The sequence below is a fragment of the Gorilla gorilla genome, chromosome 4 (genome assembly GCF_029281585.2).
Source record: "Gorilla gorilla gorilla isolate KB3781 chromosome 4, NHGRI_mGorGor1-v2.1_pri, whole genome shotgun sequence".
Classification (NCBI taxonomy): domain Eukaryota; kingdom Metazoa; phylum Chordata; class Mammalia; order Primates; family Hominidae; genus Gorilla; species Gorilla gorilla.
The window spans coordinates 52,948,528-52,967,602 of record NC_073228.2 but is presented as its reverse complement, the minus strand read 5'-3'; the positions used below and the strand labels follow the sequence as shown (position 1 = coordinate 52,967,602).

The window sequence follows — 19,075 nt, the reverse complement described above, 5'->3', positions numbered from 1 at the left end:
AGGCCAGGCGCGGTGGCTCACGCCTGTAATCCCAGCACTTTGGGAGACCAAGGTGGGTGGATCATGAGGTCAGGAGATCAAGACCATTCTGGCTAACACGGTGAAACTCTGTCTCTACTAAAAATACAAAAAATTAGTGGAGCGTGGTGGCGGGCGCCTGTAGTCCCAGCTACTTGGGAGGCTGAGGCAGGAGAATGGCATGAACCTGGGAGGTGGAGCTTGCAATGAGCCAAGATGGCGCCACTGCACTCCAGCCTGAGGGACAGAGCAAGACTCCGTCTCAAAAAAAAAAAAAAAAAAAATAGAGATGAGATCTTGCTATGTTGACCAGGCTGGTCTTGGACTGGCCTCAAATGATTCTCCCCTTTAGGCCTCCCAAAGTGCTGGTATTACAGGCATGAGCCACCACGCCAGGCATGGAAGTTATTTCTTCATCTCCTACTTCTGAGCAGTTTGCTTTTGGAATGTTAGGTTGCTCTGGATTTGTTTTTCAGTCTCATCTTCATTTGGCACCTATTTCTATTTTCATTTAGTTATGTGAATATTTTTCATCAGAAGCCACTGTAAGTTTATGTCATGGTTGTTTTTTATATTTCAGTCGCCCTTACACAAACAAAGTCATTACTTTGTGGTACCGACCTCCAGAACTCCTGCTAGGAGAGGAACGTTACACACCAGCCATAGATGTTTGGAGCTGTGGGTAAGGTTCTGTTAACTTTTTCTTTTGTCTGTAACTTACATACTGTTGACTTGTACTTTGTTTTCTCTGTACATTGGCTTTTTAGAGCTCTTCTTAAGTTCAGAAGGATGGCGATAAACTTTTGGCCAGATTTCCAGGAAATCTGTTGAATATTTCTTAATGTCAGAGACCCTTTTTTTAAAAAACAGATTTCTTCTTTTTTTTGTTTAAACTTTGTTTGAATTGAGATCCAAATAAGATATCCAAGTAAGGTTCATAGCTTGCAATTGATTACATCAAATCTTTTAATTTTACATTCCCCTTCTGTGTTACCTAATTTTGATTTATTTTGTTTCCTTATAATTTCATTAGAAGAAACTATTTCACTTGCCCTATCCAGCCTTTTATAGTCTGGATTTCGCAGATTGTATCCTTGTGATGATATATATGTATTTTTTAGCATGATTTTTTATCTTTTTGTTGTTTGAGATGGAGTCTTTCTATGTTGCCCATTCTGGAGTCCAGTGGCTGTTCATAAGTATGATCATAGCACGCTATATCCTTGAACTCCTGGGCTCAAGCAATCCTCCTGCCTCAGCCTCCTGAACAGCTGTGACTACAGGCGTATGTTGCCATACCCAGCTTATCTTTTTTACTTATAGCAAATTGTAAATGGATTAAAAGTTGATTCCTAACCACCCACCCAGGGTCAGGGTAGTAGACCCTGAAACTACTTTACAGTTGGTTTTGAATACTTCTAACAAAAGTTATATAATAAGTGGTACATCAGAGTTGGAAGGTGGGGAGCAGTGGGAGCCTCTGCCCAGAGAGTACAAGCAGTAAATGAGTATGTTGTCTGTGGAGAATTTTGAAACAACAAAACAAAACAATCCAGTACAAACTAGTCAGCTTTTTATTATGGCCTTATTAGGGCAGTTCTAAATGAGCAGATTTATACACACATACCACTTTACATAATATGTAATTGTCTTTTTTTGGGATGTTAACAGTTACTTGGCCATTGCCCACATCTGTTAATTAATTTGTGTTTATTTTATGATGGTCACATTCTAATTATATCATTTCTTATTGGAATACTTATATAAAGATATCCTCCCATCTGTTTGGCTGAACTCAGGTCTAAATAATATAGAAAAGGTAGGATAAAAGTTAATTCTTTCATTTTATATAACGGTTTTCAAAATAATGAAGTAGTTTCCTAGTATCCTTCAAAGATGACCAATGAAAAATGTTTTTGTTTTTTGGTTTTATTATGAATTCGTGGATTTAAACTTATTTCATGTATTTTAATCCATTGTGGTTATTATCCTTATTCTTGTTCAAACTGTCCAGCCTTTGGCCAGTGGGAGCTTATTCAGGTTATATTTTGAGTCCTTTTGACACACCATAGTAGTGTTACAGTAGAAAACATCTTGTTTTTGGTTCCAAGCTTGTCCTGTTCATTTCCTGCCCCAAACCTGGAATCATCCATTTCTCTAAGGAGTCTTAGTTCCTTTTACTGGAAAATGATATTTAGAAACTACAGTTTGTGTGTTGGGGCATGGATGTTTTAAATTGGCCATGTTTGTTAATTGTATCTTATGTTGTATGATTTATGCCCAGTATCACACTGTCCTTGACCTTTATACTTTACAATTCTGACATATATACTTCCCAGTGGAGCACATCACTTCTTTCCATTCTTTTCCTTCTTCTATTAATGTCAGTCTTTAAGAGGAGCACTACAGGGGTTTTATTTTAAAATTCAACAGAATGATGGAGAAAGAGCATAATTTCTGTGGTAGCCTACCCAAATAAAATAAAGCTTTAGTTAAATTTTTTTGACTCAAGCTGGGTGTGTTTTTGTTCTGGACAATTTGCTTTAACAGTATTAGCATTTGAATTGTCACAACTAGGCTCTAAAGTTAACGCCCCATTAAGATGCATGAGGAAAGTTCATAGCTCTGTTCGGTACTATTATTTCAGTCTGTGCAGCCTGCCACCTCAGAGCAGTAGCAAAGTGTTGATTACATAATGAAGATGTCTTCCCACCAAAGGACTGGAAACCAAAAGAAAAGAAAACAGAAAAACACAATTGGAAATTAAAACTACAGAAAGTTAGACATTCTTCAAAGCCCAGTGGCTCATTGAATTAAGATTTTGTTTGAGTTTTGATGTGAACTTACTACTTTGGTGATTCATGGTAGTCTCTCTGAAGATATTTTTATGGGATTTTTTATAGAGAATTGGTATGACAGTTCAGTGTGCAAATCAGAATCAAGAGGAGAAACTAGAAAGACTAGTACAGCAAATTATGTCAGGAGTCTGAAAACCTAGTGGTTTTTTTTTTTCTTCTTTTCTTTTTTAAATGTCTCTGATTTTACCCGCTGTGACGACAACATTGCACTTAGAACTTGATGTGGCAGTTAATGTTGAAAACAGAATTAAATTTTACTTTTTTTTTCTTTTTATAGAGTTGGGATCTCACTACGTTGCCCAGCCTGGTCTCAAACTCCTGGGCTCAAGCAGTCTTCCCACCTTGGCCTCACCAAGTGCCAGGATTGCAGGCATCAGCCACTGAGCCTGGCCTAAATTTTATTTTTACTTTTCCATCTCTGAATAGGGTTTGAGAGAATATAGGAAGTAAGAATTTGTCTTTGAAGTTGTTTTAACGTAATTCGTTTAAAGGTCCAAATTCTAACAGAAAAGTGCTACTTAAAAAGCTAGGTTCGTTTTGCTTTCTCAAATTAAGTCAAACTAAAGAATTTTAAAATAAAAGTATAAATTTGGTTTTGTATTTGTCTCATTTCAAAGCATAGGTCAGACAGATTCATCGACCTTTTTTTTTCTTTCCCCACTTTAAAAAAATGAAAAATTTCAGGCATGTAACAAAAAGTATGGAATATTCATGTAATCTTTTTTTTTTTATTTTAAAGAGATGTGGTCTTCCTATATTGCCAGGCTGGTCTTGAACTCCTGGCTTCAAGTGATCCTCCTGCCTAGGCCTCCCAAAGTGCTGGGATTATAGACATGAGCTGCCGTGCTCAGCCTTTATTTTATTTTGAAATAATTTCAATGTATGGAAAAGTTACAGGAATAGTACAGAAAACTTTAGTATAGCCTTATCAAATTCATTCAATATTTAAACCTTTTTTATTGAAGTATAAAATAAACTGCATATATTTTGATATGTTTTGACATAACATATCCACCAGTAAAACCATCAACACAGCCAAGATAATGATCACCCATCACAGTTTCCTTGTGCCCTTTTGTAATCCCTTTCCTCTACCCATACCCTCCCATTCCCAGGCAAACCACTGTTCTGCGTTCTGTCACTATAATTTCTATTTCTAGAATTTTACACAAATGGAATTATATAGTATATACTCCCCCCACTCTTTTAATCAGCATAAATGATTTGAGATTTATTCATGTTAGATTCACTAGATTCTATTAAAAATACAAAAAAATTAGCCGGGTGTGGTGGTGTATGCCTGTAGTCCCAGCTACTTGGAAGGCTGAGGCAGAGAATCACTTGAACCCGGGAAGCAAAGGTTGCAGTGAGTGGAGATTGTGCCGCTGCACTCCAGCCTGGGTGACAGAGTGAGACTCTATCTCAAAAAATAAAAATAAAAAAAGTCCAACTGATCCTAGCTGATGACAGTAAATTATTTTATTTGAAATACAGTGCCAAGAAGGCTATAGTATAGTGTATCTTCTACAGAGCAGATTAATGACAAAAATGAATTCAAACTTTATAGAAACTAACTGCAGAGAGCATCCTTGTTTATTTATTTTTTGTTAGTATTGTTCTTTAATTTTGAGCAACCTTGTAAAATAGTCTTTAGTTATTTCCTTAATTACAATGGCATGATAGAAAAAGACTCTTGACTCCCTTTCTCTGATCATAGAGTGTCCTTAATAGGTGGCAAAAGTTTGATCTGCTGGCAAATTTAAATCCTTTATACTGTCTATTTCACTGCAAGAAATATTTTCTCTTTGGAAACTCAGACACTGAAATTTGGGGCTATTTATCTTGGTTGCAATCCGACATATCAATAATATAAAAATTTTTTGAGACACTTTAAATAGGCTCTAAGAATTTCTCTTCTGACCTCTCAATTTTACCTTTTCTAGATGTATTCTTGGGGAACTGTTCACAAAGAAGCCTATTTTTCAAGCCAATCTGGAACTGGCTCAGCTAGAACTGATCAGGTACAGCTGTACATGTGCTCTTGAGTGCCCAGGTGTGATAGGTATTCTCATCCTCCAGTTTCTAACACTTTCTAGTCATTCTGAATGAGTTTATGTTTCTTAATTCCAAGTAAGTTTCTCTTTACTCAGTCAAGTTTACCATATATTTTGTCATAGGCTATACATATAAAGAAGTTTTATTTCACCTAATTTTTAGATCTTACCTTGCATATTTTTTATTAGCTCTTCATATAAAAGCATACCATTTTTGGGATGGCTCTTCCATTCATAGCTCAGATTAGATTAAATTTATTCAACAAACATTTATTGAGCCTGTTATACAACAGATTACTTTTAACGTTAAACTTTAGGATTCAGAGATAAAAAATAGGTCCCCAGCTTCAAAGAATTTAGAGTTTAGTAAGGTATATAGCATGTAAATAGTTATAAAATACAACCTATAATAGAAAATATGGGGAAAGCCCAGGATTGGGCTGGCATTTGGGTGGGTTTGTTTTTGTTTTGTTTTTTTCAATAAAATTAAAGGGAAGAATATAGCAGGCTAATGTTTTTTGTATTTTTTTTTTTTTTTTTAGACAGGGTCTCGCTCTGTCACCTAGACTGGAGTGCAGTGGTGTGATCATAGTTCACTGCAGCCTCAAACTCCTGCACTCAAGTGATCCTCCCACCTTACCCTCCTGAGTAGCTTGGACTACACCTGTAGTCCCAGCTATTTTTCGTTAATTTGTTTTGTAGAGATAGGGTCTCATTATGTTTGTTGCCTGGGCTGGAACTCTTGGGCTCAAACAGTCCTCCCGCCTTGACCTCCCAAAGTGCTGGGATTACACACGTGAGCCACCACACCAGCCTAATGTAGACTTTTTTTTTTTTTTTTTTTTGTGAGATGGAGTCTCGCTCTGTCACCCAGGCTGGAGTGCAGTGGCATGATCTCGGCTCACTGCAAGCTCTACCTCCCAGGTTCAAGCCATTCTCCTGCCTCAGCCTCCCGAGTAGCTGGGACTACAGGTGCCCACCACCACACGTGGCTCATTTTTTTGTATTTTTAGTAGAGACGGGGTTTCACCATGTTAGCCAGGATGGTCTCGATCTCCTGACCTCATGATCCGCCCACCTCGGCCTCCCAAAGTGCTGGGATTACAGGCGTGAGCCACCGTGCCCGGCCAATGTAGACGTTTTTTAAAGGTGATAAAGGTGATATTTTTGTTGTTGTTATTTGGTAAACTGTTGATTATCTCTCAAAATTTTCAGTCTTATACTCTCTTCTCATCTCACAGTTTACCCTATAGGGATACTATAGGACCATCTTAGCCCTTTGTAATTACTATTAACCGAACAGAACAAAACTGGTAATAAAAACCTGTATGGGGGGATTAAAACATTTCACAAATCCAAATAATGTGGATCATTTAGGATTATTATCCGAGTATTTTTTCTTTGCTCTGTTATAACCAGTTCTTTCTGTTCTCTGCCTTTCTGCCCTTAAAGCAGTAATGTCATATTTTCCTTTCTGCATGCCCTGTAATGTAATAACCAAAAATTCCCCAGACCTCAGGAGGTAATAATTTCTGCTTCTGAAACCTTCAGAATTCATGATGTTGACTCACTCACTCCATTGTTCTTGCTTTTGCTTTGTTTTCAGCCGACTTTGTGGTAGCCCTTGTCCAGCTGTGTGGCCTGATGTTATCAAACTGCCCTACTTCAACACCATGAAACCGAAGAAGCAATATCGAAGGCGTCTACGAGAAGAATTCTCTTTGTGAGTTTGGGGAAAATGAACATCTTGTTTCTGTGTCTGGCTGGTGTTGGGACTTGGCTTTTTCCTGGTCTGGGTAGTTAATGTTGTCCCAATTTATCATGGCAACACAGTGTAGGAAAACATTTTAGTTTCGAACAGTATATGAGTTTTATCATAGCCCTTTTGTAATTTTCTCTTCTGAAGGCTTTAGACAATAGAAAACCATTTTATTTTGAACAATATATAAATTTTCTCATAGCCTTCTTGATCTTTCCATGAGAAAAAGAGAATGGAATTGTTGGCTTCATGGGTTTTGTTTGTTTGTTTTTTAAATTGAGACAGCGTCTTGCTCTGTTGTCCAGGCTGGAGTGCAGTGGCACATTTAGGGCTCACTGCAGCCTTGACCTGCTGGGCTCAAGCAATCCTCCCACCTTAGCCTTCTTTTTTTTTTTTTTTTTTTTTTTTTGAGACAGAGTCTCACTTTGCCACTCAGGCTGGAGTGCAGTGGCATGATCTTGGCTCACTGCAACCTCTGCCCGCCAAGTTCAAGTGATTCTTCTGCCTCAGCATCCCAGTGTAGTTGGGATTATAGGCCTCTGCCACCGCACCCAGCTAATTTTTGTATTTTTAGTAGAGACAGGGTTTCAGCATGTTGGCCAGGCTGGTCTTGAACTCCTGACTTTGTGATCCACCCACCTCCGCCTTCCAAAGTGCTGGGATTATAGGCGTGAGCCACTGCATCCGGCCCCACCTTAGCCTTCTGAATAGCTGGGACCACAGGCACCCGCCACCACACCTGGCATTTTTTTTTTTCCCGTGTAGAGATAGGGTCTCCTAATGTTGCCCAGGCTGGTCTTGAGCTCCTGGGCTCAAGTGCTCTTCCTGCCTCAGCCCCCCAAAGTGCTGGGCTTAAACTTTGAGAGGCTGAGGCAGGAAGATCACTCGTGCTACCACGCCTGGCCATGTTTTGGTTTTGTTTTCTTCTTACTTTTTTCCCTCTCTGTTATTTTATCTTACTTTTTTTAACTTTAATAGATGGATAGAACTGGCCATATTTTTGTGTGTGTCACCCAGGTTGGAGTGCAGTGACGCAATCTTGGGTCACCACAACCTTCGTCTCCCAGGTTCAAGCAATTCTCCTGCCTCAGCCTTCCAAGTAGCTGGAATTACAGGCACCCGCCACCATGCACAGTTAATTTTTGTATTTTTAGTAGAGATGGCATTTCACCATGTTGGCCAGGCTGGTCTTGAACTCCTGACCTCAAGTGATCTGCCCACCTCAGCCTCCCAAAGAGCTGGGATTATAGGTGTAAGCCCACCACACCTAGCCAGAATTGGCCATATTTTTTACTTGTGTTATAGCACAGCATTTCTCGTTTGTTTGTTTTTGAGATGGGGTTTCGCTCTTGTTGCCCAAGCCAGAGTGCAGTGGCATCATCTCGGCTCACTGCAACCTCCGCCTCCTGGGTTTAAGTGATTCTCCTGCCTCAGCCTCCTGAGTAGCAAGGACTACAGGCACGTGCCACCACACCCAGCTAATTTTTTGTATTTTTAGTAGAAACGAGGTTTCACCATGTTAGCCGGGCTGGTCTCGAACTCCTGACCTCAGATTATCTGCCCGCCTCGGCCCCACAAAGTGCTGGGATTACAGGCATGAGCTACTGTGCCCGGCCCAGCATTTCTTAAATCCTGTGTGGGAGCAAATCTGCTTGCTTGTGTTAGCCAACCTCCAGCTTGCTTTCTTTGGTTTTACATGGAAATTCAAAGACTTTTTTTTTTTTTTGAGACCGTCTCACTCTGTCACCTAGGCTGGAGGAGTGCAGCAGTGTGATCTTGGCTCACTGCAACCTCCGCCTCCTGGGTCCAAGCGATTTTCAGCCCTCCGAGGAGCTAGAATTACAGGCGTGTATCACCATGCCTGGCTAATGGGGTTTCACTATGTTGGCCAGGCTGGTCCTGAACTCCTGGCCTCAAACGATCCACCCGCTTCAGCCTCCCAAAGTGCTGTGTGGGACTGTAGGCATGAGCCACCGTTGCCCATCCTTTTTTTTTTTTTTTTTTTTAAAGAGATGGGCTCTTGCTCTGTTGCCCAGGCTGGAATGCAGTTGTGCAGTAAGAACTCATTGCAGCCTCAAATTCCTAGGCTCAAGTGATTTTCCAATGTCAGCCTCCCAAATAGCTGAGACTACAGGGTGCACAGTATTGCACCCAGCTAATTAAAAATATATATATATTTGTAGACATGAGGTTTCAGTATGTTGCCCAGGTTGATCTCAAACTTCTGGCCTCACGCAGTCCTACCTTGGCCCCCCAAAGTGCTGGAATTACAGGTGTGAGACCCTTTGAAACAAAATTACAAATTTGAGAACTGTAGGGTCATTGTGAACTTGTCCTTTCTGTGTTCTTTTCCATAGCATTCCTTCTGCAGCACTTGATTTATTGGACCACATGCTGACACTAGATCCTAGTAAGCGGTGCACAGCTGAACAGACCCTACAGAGCGACTTCCTTAAAGATGTCGAACTCAGCAAAATGCCTCCTCCAGAGTAAGTGCTGGTAGCCATGTTGTGACCCTAAACCTTTCCCTGGGCCTTAGACGATGAGAAACTCATAAAAGAACCACAGATGCCCAGTAAGACCCAAATGAAGAGGTGTCTTTGAGTATTATGGTTGAGGTTTGTTTTTTTTGTTTTATCTTTGTTGTTTTTTTCTTTATATAAGTAATAGATTTAGCTTTGATACTTGTTCTAATTTGACTCAAGCTATCTTCTTTTGTCCCTGGATCTCCATCCCAGAATATTGTTGTGTAGAGCCTCTTTGAAAGTATTCCTTTTAGATTTTTGTGGGTTTGTTCATTTATTTATTTATTTATTTTTGAGATGAAGTCTCTGTCGCCCAGGCTGGAATGCAGTGGCGCAACTCAGCTCACTGCAACCTCTGCAGGGTTCAAGCGATTCTCCTGCCTCAGCCTCCCGAGTAGCTGGGACTACAGGCACACACCACCACACCCAGCTAATTTTTGTATTTTTAGTAGAGACGGGGTTACACCTTGCTGGCCCGGCTGGTCTCGAACTCCTGACCTCAGGTGACCCACCCTGGCCTCCCAAAGTGCTGGGATTACAGGTTTAAGCCACTGCGTCCAGCGTGTTTTTGTTGTTGTTGTTGTTGTTGTTTTGAGATGGAATCTTGCTCTGCCTCCTCCACCTCCTGGGTTCTAGCGATTTTCCTGCCTTAGCCTTGCAAGTAGCTAGGATTACAGGTGCCTGCCACCACACCCGGCTAATTTTTTTGTATTTTTGTTTCATTTTGTTTTGTTTTTTGAGATGGAGTTTCGCTCTTGTTCCCCAGGCCGGAGTACAATGGCACAATCTCAGCTCGCCACAACCTCTGCTTCCCAGGTTCAAGCGATTCACCTGCCTCAGCCTTCCCAAGTAGCTGAAATTACAAGCACGTGCCACCATGCCCAGCTAATTTTGTGTTTTTAGTAGAGACAGAGTTTCTCCATGTTGGTCAGGTTGGTCTCGAACTCCCGACCTCAGGTGATCTGCCCACCTCGGCCTCCCAAAGTGCTGGGATTACAGGCATGAGCCACCGTGCCTGGCCATTTTTTTGTATTTTTAGTAGAGATGGGGTTTCACCATGTTGGCCAGGCTGGTCTTGAACTCCTGCCCATCTTGGCCTCTCAAAGTGCTGGGATCACAGGTGTGAGCCACCGTGCCTGGCCTGTTTGTTTGTTTGTGTGTTTTGAGACGGGGTTTCACTCTTCGCATCCAGGCTGGAGTGCAGTGGTGCGATATCGGCTCACTGCAATCTCCGCCTCCCAGTTTCAAGCAATTCTCCTGCCTCAGCCTCCCAAGTAGCTGGAATTACACCACCATGCCCAGCTAATTTTTGTATTTTTAGTAGAGACAGGGTTTCATCACGTTGGCCGGGCTGATGTTGAACTCCTGGCCTCAGGTGATCCGCCCGCCTTGGCCTCCCAAGGTGCCGGGATTACAGATGTGAGCTACTGCTCCCAGCCTTTTTTGTTTTTTCCGAGACGGAGTCTCGCTCTGTCACCCAGGCTGGAGTACAGTGGCGTGATCTCGGCTCACTGCAACCTGCATCTCCTGGATTCAAGCGGTTCTCCTGTCCCAGCCTACTGAGTAGCTGGGATTGCAGGTGCAGGCCACCACGCCTGACTAATTTTTTTGTATTTTTAGTAGAGACAGGGTTTCACCATGTTGGCCATGCTGGTCTCAAACTCCTGACTTCAGGTGATCTGCCTGCCTCAGCTTCCGAAAGTGTTGGGATTACAGGCATGAGCCACCACTCCCAGCCTTTTTTTTTTTTTTTTTCCAATTGTAGAAATGGGGTCTCACAATGTTGTCCAGACTGTCTCAAACTCCTGGGCTCAAGTGATTCTCCCGCCTCAGCCTTCCAAAGTCATGGGATTACAGGCAGGAGACACATGCTTGGCCTCCCTCTGGTTTTTGCTCTTAACCATTCCTCCAGCTGTAATCATGCATGTCTCTGGTGACCATGTATATCTCACACTTGCAGAGATAGTCCCAGTTTTTTGGGGTTTTTTTTGTTATTATTTTTTTTGAGACAGAGTTTCACTCTTGTTGCCCAGGCTGGAGTGCAGTGGTGTGATCTCGACTCACCACAAGCGTTTCTCCTGCCTCAGCCTCCCGAGTAGCTGGGATTACAGGCATGCGCCCCCATGCCTGGCTAATTTTGTATTTTTAGTAGAAACAGAGTTTCACCATGTTGGTGAGACTGGTCTTGAAGTCCCGACCTCAGGTAATCTGCCTGCCTCGGCCTCCAAAAGTGCTGGGATTACAGGCGTGAGCCACTGAGCCCGGCCGACAGTCCCAGTTTTAAATGGTTTGCATCACTGCCAGTTTTTTTTGTTGTTTTTGTTTTTTTCTGAGACAGGGTCTCTCACTCTGTCACCCAGGCTGGAGTGCAATGGCACAATCTCAGCTCACTGCAACCTCCACCTCCCAGCTTCAAGCGATTCCTGTGCCTCAGCCTCCTGAGTAGCTGGATTACAGGAGCCCGGCACCACAGCTGGCTAATTTTTGTATTTTTAGTAGAGATGAGGTTTCACCATGTTGACCAGGCTTGTCTCCAATTCCTGACCTCAGGTGATTCGCCTGCCTCGTCCTCCCAAAGTGCTGTGATTATAGGCGTGAGCTACCGCGCCCAGCCAGATTACTGAATTTTGATGTAAGAAATAAGATCTTTCGGTTGAGCGCGGTCGCTCACACCTGTAATCCCAGCACTTTGGGAGGCCGAGGTGGATGGAACACCTGAGGTCAGGAGTTCAAGAGAGCCTGGCCAACATGGTAAAACCCCGTCTCTCCTAAAAATACAAAAAATTAACCAGGTGTGGTGGTGTGTGCTTGTAGTCCTGGCTACTCAGGAGGCGAGGGAGGAGAATCGCCTGAACTCGGGAGGTGGAGGTTGCAGTGAGCCGAGATTGTGCCAGTGCACTCCTGCCTAGACCATAGAGTGATACTCCATCTCAAAAAATTAAAGTAACATAAAAGAAATATGATCTTTTAATATGTCTCTATTTAATTAAAATCTTATGAATGCCTCTGTATTGTATTGGAGCTTCAGAGTTTCATATCCCACATTATAGCACATAAAAAGTCTTTTATCTGGCCTGGCATGGTGGCTCATGCCTGTAATCCCAGCACTTTGGGAGGCTGAGGCAGGCAGATCACCTGAGGTCATGAGTTCGAGACCAGTTTGGCCAACATAGTGAAACCCCATCTCTACTAAAAAATACAAAAATTAGCTAGGCGTAGTGGCGGGTACCTGTAGTCCCAGCTACTCAGGGAGACTAAGGCAGGAGAATCACTTGAACCCGGGAGGCGGAGGTTGCAGTGAACCGAGATTGCACCACTGCACTCTAGCCTGGGCAACAGAGCAAGACTCTGTCTCAAAAGAAAAAGAAAAAAAAAGTATTTTGTCTTTGAATTTGTCAGTGACAGTATTATAGCTTTAATGTCAAATTTTGGGGGTCATTTTCTTACCTTAAGAAAGACTGCATGTCTTAAAAATGGATAGGATGTTAGTTCATGAGTAGGTAGTAATTCTAAATCTGATTGCTCCAAAGAAATGTCCAAATTCATTTATTTTTTTGAGACAGACTCTTGTTCTGTTGCTCAGGCTGGAGTGCAGTGGTGTGATCTCGGCTCACTGCAGCCTCCACCTCCCAGGTTCAAGCAATCCTCCTGCTTCAGCCTCCTTAGTAGCTGGGATTACAGGCACACACCACCACACTTGGCTAATTTTTGTATTTTTAGCAGAGACCAGGTTTCACCATGTTGCCAGGCTAGTCTCGAACTCCTGACCTCATGATCCGCCTGCCTCTACCTCCCAAAGTGCTGGGATTACAGGCATGAGCTGCCGTGCCCAGCCAAATTCATTTATTACACTAGACTGTTGATACATTGAATATGCTTGAAACATATAAGGGTTTTACTGAAATTTGGGAACTCCTATTATACAGAGATTTTTATAGTAAGATTTGACCTACTTGGTCTGATTGTATGAGAGAGTCTGGACTAAGTTATACGTAGTGCTGAACTCCACAGATGAGCAAGTTGATATCCAGTCATAGAAATTCTGTGGGCAGAAAGGGGAAAGAACTAGTCTTTGGTCCTCACAAACCAAATTACACATAAGTTGATTTTGCACAGAGATGTTTTGATCGTGATACATGGTTCCATGGTTTAAGTCACCACCTTTCCTCGACCTTCTGTATACATTAACAAGCCAGCCAATACTGTCCTCGTCTTTATTCCCTACTGAAACTTGACCAATACAGTTCTCCTTTATTGTTGTTATGCCAAGGAAAGACAGTATTTATGTGGGAATTTATATAGCTGGTCTGTACCTAGTATTAGCAAGATCCTCCTTTCTCACTATGTAACTTTCGTACTTTTATTTCCTCAGACTACCATCTGCCATGATTTATTTTACACTGCTGTTACCTACTTACTAACTTTTTCGGTTATTTTTGTTTTCCTTATTCTTTACATTTCCCAGTCTTTGCCTTCCCATTTTAATCCTTTGCTCTTCCATTCATTCACTGCTGCATTCCCTTACGTATTTCCCCTTTGCTTTGTCTTTTTCCAGCCTCCCCCACTGGCAGGATTGCCATGAGTTGTGGAGTAAGAAACGGCGACGTCAGCGACAAAGTGGTGTTGTAGTCGAAGAGCCACCTCCATCCAAAACTTCTCGAAAAGAAACTACCTCAGGGACAAGTACTGAGCCTGTGAAGAACAGCAGCCCAGCACCACCTCAGCCTGCTCCTGGCAAGGTGGAGTCTGGGGCTGGGGATGCAATAGGTCAGTGCCAGAATGGGGCCTTTGTGCTTTTGCTAAGCGTATTTGGCAGGTTTTGAAGGTCAAGTGTAAGGAGTTTGTGTGTGTGTCTGTTTTTTAGTTTTTGGTCCAGTGAACCATTAGGAAAGAGGCTAATGTCCTCATTATGGTGAGAAGGAGATTAACCAAGTTTCGTACATATGGTCCAGAAAGTCTACAATAGATCATTTTCCTTTCCTGAAATATGTACGGAACACTGTATCTCAATTAGATGTGTGGCATAAATCAGTGAATTAGGTAAGCCAAATTTAATTTAAGGTTAGTTCACCCATGACTTTATGAAACACATAATTTGGAGCCTTGTTTATATTAGATTTGATAAGACCTTCATAGAATCTAGTAGTGTTAAATTACAATTGCTAAATGTTGTTGTATAGACTGTTATTTTGATCTAAATGTATGTGAAACTATGTCATATTGAACTGTTATAACAAAGTAGTTCTCCTGTGTTATGACCAATTCTTCGGGACAAAAGATACTCTTTTTCTGGTTCACTTTCCCTCCCCTCTTCACTTATAGCAGTGGCTCTTAATACTGGCTGTACATTAGAATCATCCTGGAAGCTTTAAAAACAAATATGCCTATACGATTGCCTATCTCTAGGGAAGGGGCCTGAGGCATCTGAATAGGAGAGATTTTTAAATCTCTCTTAGTAATTCTGATGTATAATAAAGGATTGAAAATCACAGAACTTGAAACATACAGATAAAGTGAAGTCACTTTTATGCACAATCCAGAGATGTTTTAGTTATTAGTGCCTGTATTTCTTAAGCGAAAGCATAAAGAATAACAAAATGTGTCATGACATTTTGAGGCATGAAAAAATGAGACATTTAAAATGAAAATTTCATTTTTTGGATATTGTAAGTTGCTGTTGCCAGTTGAAGAAGGCAGAGGGCCCTTGGCCTGTCTCATCGTCTTATATTGGCTTCACTGTCTTTCAACAGGCCTTGCTGACATCACACAACAGCTGAATCAAAGTGAATTGGCAGTGTTATTAAACCTGCTGCAGAGCCAAACCGACCTGAGCATTCCTCAAATGGCACAGCTGCTTAACATCCACTCCAACCCAGAGATGCAGCAGCAGCTGGAAGCCCTGAACCAATCCATCAGTGCCCTGACGGAAGCTACTTCCCAGCAGCAGGACTCAGAGACCATGGCCCCAGAGGAGTCTTTGAAGGAAGCACCCTCTGCCCCAGTGATCCTGCCTTCAGCAGAACAGACGACCCTTGAAGCTTCAAGCACACCAGCTGACATGCAGAGTATATTGGCAGTTCTCTTGAGTCAGCTGATGAAAACCCAAGAGCCAGCAGGCAGTCTGGAGGAAAACAACAGTGACAAGAACAGTGGGCCACAGGGGCCCCGAAGAACTCCCACAATGCCACAGGAGGAGGCAGCAGGTAAACAGACCGGTCATGAATTTCATTGAGCTCAGGTGCTGTTGATACCCTCTTAAAAATCTCTTAACATTTTTTTTCCCCCACATCAATGGCCTTGGTTTCAGTTATTCTGTAACCTAGTCTACAGGAGAACATAGCACCAAGTAATGTATTTCTTGCTTGGCTTCTTTTATTTAAGTCTCAAAGCTTCCCAAAGCACCTTTCCTATACTGATTGTTTTTCCACTTCGTAGGAGATAGGTAAGTAAAGCCCCTGTGTTCTAACCAAGGAAACCACAACCATAGCTAGTGATGCATCTTGAACCACACATCTTGAACTGTGTGTGGTGCCCAACTAGTCCTAGCACTTGGAAATCTGACTTCCAAACAAACCATTATCAGACTATACTTCTTTACCTCTAGTGGAGTGGATGCTGAATGCCAGTCTTTCCTGGAAGATACAATCAAGAAAACCCTAATAAAATATCATTGTTAATTTCCTGAAGAATAATTTGGGAATATTTCTAAGTAGATAATTAACACTATACATTTCTTTTCCCAAAAATAATAGTGTATAAGAACAATTCCTTTAAATCTGTTTCTGATAGAAGCAATTGAATGGACCCCAGATCAGGAAGTGCGTATATTATAAAGAAAAAAAAGGAAAATGGGGATAAGTTATACTTTAATCTCACATGACCATAGCATGCAATTTATTAGAGGGAAAAGCAGTTTAAGTTCTTTAATTCTGATTCACACTGTGTTTACAAAATCTTTACTTATGTAAAAATGTTTTTAACTCCTTGGAAATTCTCACTGTCCATGAAGACCCCATGAATTGGGGAATAAGAAGAGGCTCGAGGGCTGAAGAGATATACTAATCTTCAACTTGAGGGTCCTACATTCACATTTCATATGAGGTGGTGCAGAAAGTATATGTTTTAAGGCCTGGCCTATGGCCAGAAGTTGTTGGATTTACTTTTCAGAGGAAAGTGTAGAAATGCCATAACTAATTATTGCAGTCACCCCTGGATTATTCAGCTGATGCCTCTACAGTGGCTCACTTGTTCTTGTTTCTCCCCTGCTATCTCTATTTGGCCATTTCACTGTTAATTAGCACTTCCACCAGAGGGCAGACTGTATAAACCAGAGAAGGTGACAGCCTATTAATTGGGCTGCTGTTTTGCTATTCTGTACTTATTGGGAAGGGTGATAAGTTGAAATCAAATGAGTAAAATGAAGGGTTTTGTTTGTTTATTTGTTTGTTTGTTTTTGGACATGGAGTCTTACTCCATTGCCCAGGCTGGAGTGCAATGGCATGATCTTGGCTCACTGCAACTTCCGCCTCCTGGGTTCAAGCGATTCTCCTGCCTCAGCCTCCCGAGTAGCTGGGATTATAGGCATGCACCTCCATGTCCAGCTAATTTTGTATTTTTAGTGGAAACGAGGTTTCACCATGTTAGCCAGGCTGGTCTTGAACTCCCAGCCTCAGGTGATCTGCCCGCCTCGGCCTCCCATAGTGCTGGGATTACACGCTTGAGCCACTACCCCCGGCCTGAAGTTTTAAATTTATTTTTACATTTCAATAATACATCCTTATTGTTGTCAATCCTGAAAGTCCGTAGTTTTTGTTTGTTTGTTTTGAGACAGAGTCTCTCTCTGTCGCCCAGGCTGGAAAGCAATGGCGCGATCTTGGTGCACTGCAGCCTCTGCCTCCTGGGTTCAAGCAGTTCTCCTGCCTCAGCCTCCCAAGTAGCTGGGATTACAGGCACCTGCCCCCACACCTGGCTAATTTTTTTTTGTATTTTTAGTAGAGATGGGGTTTCACTGTGTTGGCCAGGCTGGTCTTGAACTGCCGACCTCAGGTGATCCACCCGCCTTAGCCTCCCAAAGTGCTGGGATTACAGATGTGAACCACCACACCCAGCCAGAAGTCCATACTTTTAAGGATTGACAACATTGATACTTTAGATCATAACAATATGATTTATAATTCATATTTTATTTTTAATTCCTTTAAGAAGTATTGGGCTTACTTTAATAAGTTTTTTTGTTTGTTTGTTTTTGAGATGGAGTCTCGCTCTGTCACCCAGGCTGGAGTGCAGTGGCGTGATCTCAGCTCACTGCAAACCCTACCTCCCAGGTTCAAGCGATTCTCCTGCCTCAGCCTCCTAGTAGCTGGGATTACAGGTGTGTGACACCAGGCCCAGCTAATTTTTTTGTATTTTTAGTAGAGACGGGGTTTCACCTTGTTGGCCAGGCTGGTCTCTAACTCCTGACCTCAAGTGATCTGCCTTCCTTGTTCTCCCAAAGTACTGGGATTACAGGCATGAGCCACCATGCCCAGCCTTTGCTACTTTGGAATAGAATTTTTATTTTACACATATGAAAGAATTTGACCTCAAGTGTTAGTTCTGTTGAAACATAATTAGGCTATTTACATAAAAGGCAAAGTTTGAATACAAAAAAATGGCATAGCTGGAAGAATGTAAGTTTAGATTATCTCACTTTTACAGTTATACATTTTTAAGTTATTTGACCTCGGTATTAAAAATCCTCGTGTTCCATTTTATGTGTAGTCCAGAAATACTTTTTAAATAACTGGTACAGTGATGTCCTTATATAGAGAGTGTTGAAAGCAAAAGGCTCTGAAATCTATCATTACTTGTAGTCCAGTTTGCCCTCCTTTTTCAGCATGTCTACTCTCCATGTTCAAAATTTTCCATGGCTAATTTTTTGTCCTTAAATTCATTTTCCCCTGCCACCCTGTCAACCAGCCAATCAGTCAACAAATAACTTGGGTGGGTACTATACATAGGGTCACCAATTCATTCCTGAACTGTCCCAGTTTTAAAGCTGAACGTTGACAACCTGGAAAACCCTCTCAGTCCCAGACAAACTGGGACTGTTGGTCACCCTGCTTGGATGTTACGTGTAACACCTGACCATCTTTTGTACTGTACAACCTTACAATTTAGTAGTGTTTTCAGAGTGCTTTCATCTGCATGCTGAGGGAATACAAACTTAATTACTGATTGTCTTTGCAAAATATAATTAAGGTAAATATGCTACAAAAATATCTAATTATAACTAAAAACTGTTTTTGGCTTGTTTTGAGTAATGACTTTACATCACAGCTTAGATAATTGAAGAATGACTATATATATATTTTTAAATATGCTTCCATAGGGAAAAGAAAAATCGGTCATTTGGAAGATATCCCAAAACATTAAATCTTTTCTTCACTAGGATGACTCTCAATTTTCTAAAGGCATTGTTCTACCATACTTCTGTCTCAGTGGTTTTCTTTGTCCTCAAACTCATACCATTTTACATCTCTCCTCTCCTGCCTTGGCAGGAGTTCATTATCAGACAATGTTTATCATGCTTAAGCACATTTAGGCAGCAGTGGAAAAAAGAAAGTCTGGTGGAAGTAGTTCAAGAAAGACAAAAGATCTTTGTAAAGACAGAGTATAGTATGAATTTAATATATTTCTAAATATTCAGTTCTTGTCACCGTCTCCAAGATAAACAGATGTTTATCAACAGTTCATTCTGCATGACACTGCTATAGTGATTTTTTTTTCATAGCATGGAAAAAAATGCAGTAGTTAGGAAAACAAAATAGAAAATTATGATAGAAATTAGTCTTTAAAATTACTGTAACATAGGAAGCTGAA

The 19,075-nt window shown here is 41.5% G+C and overlaps 1 protein-coding gene across 39 annotated transcripts in view; it reads left to right on the top strand.

Moving 5' to 3' along the window:
- CDK12 (cyclin dependent kinase 12) overlaps window positions 1-19,075 on the top strand; it is a 105,715-nt gene that overhangs the window by 49,127 nt on the left and 37,513 nt on the right. For all 39 annotated transcript variants that reach the window (XM_055388178.2, XM_063706449.1, XM_063706450.1 and 36 more), the window contains exons 8-13: window positions 599-700; window positions 4,820-4,897; window positions 6,537-6,653; window positions 9,047-9,178; window positions 13,770-13,981; window positions 14,965-15,417. In XM_055388178.2, the coding sequence (XP_055244153.2) occupies window positions 599-700; window positions 4,820-4,897; window positions 6,537-6,653; window positions 9,047-9,178; window positions 13,770-13,981; window positions 14,965-15,417 (1,094 nt within the window). The remainder of the gene's footprint in view (window positions 1-598; window positions 701-4,819; window positions 4,898-6,536; window positions 6,654-9,046; window positions 9,179-13,769; window positions 13,982-14,964; window positions 15,418-19,075) is intronic.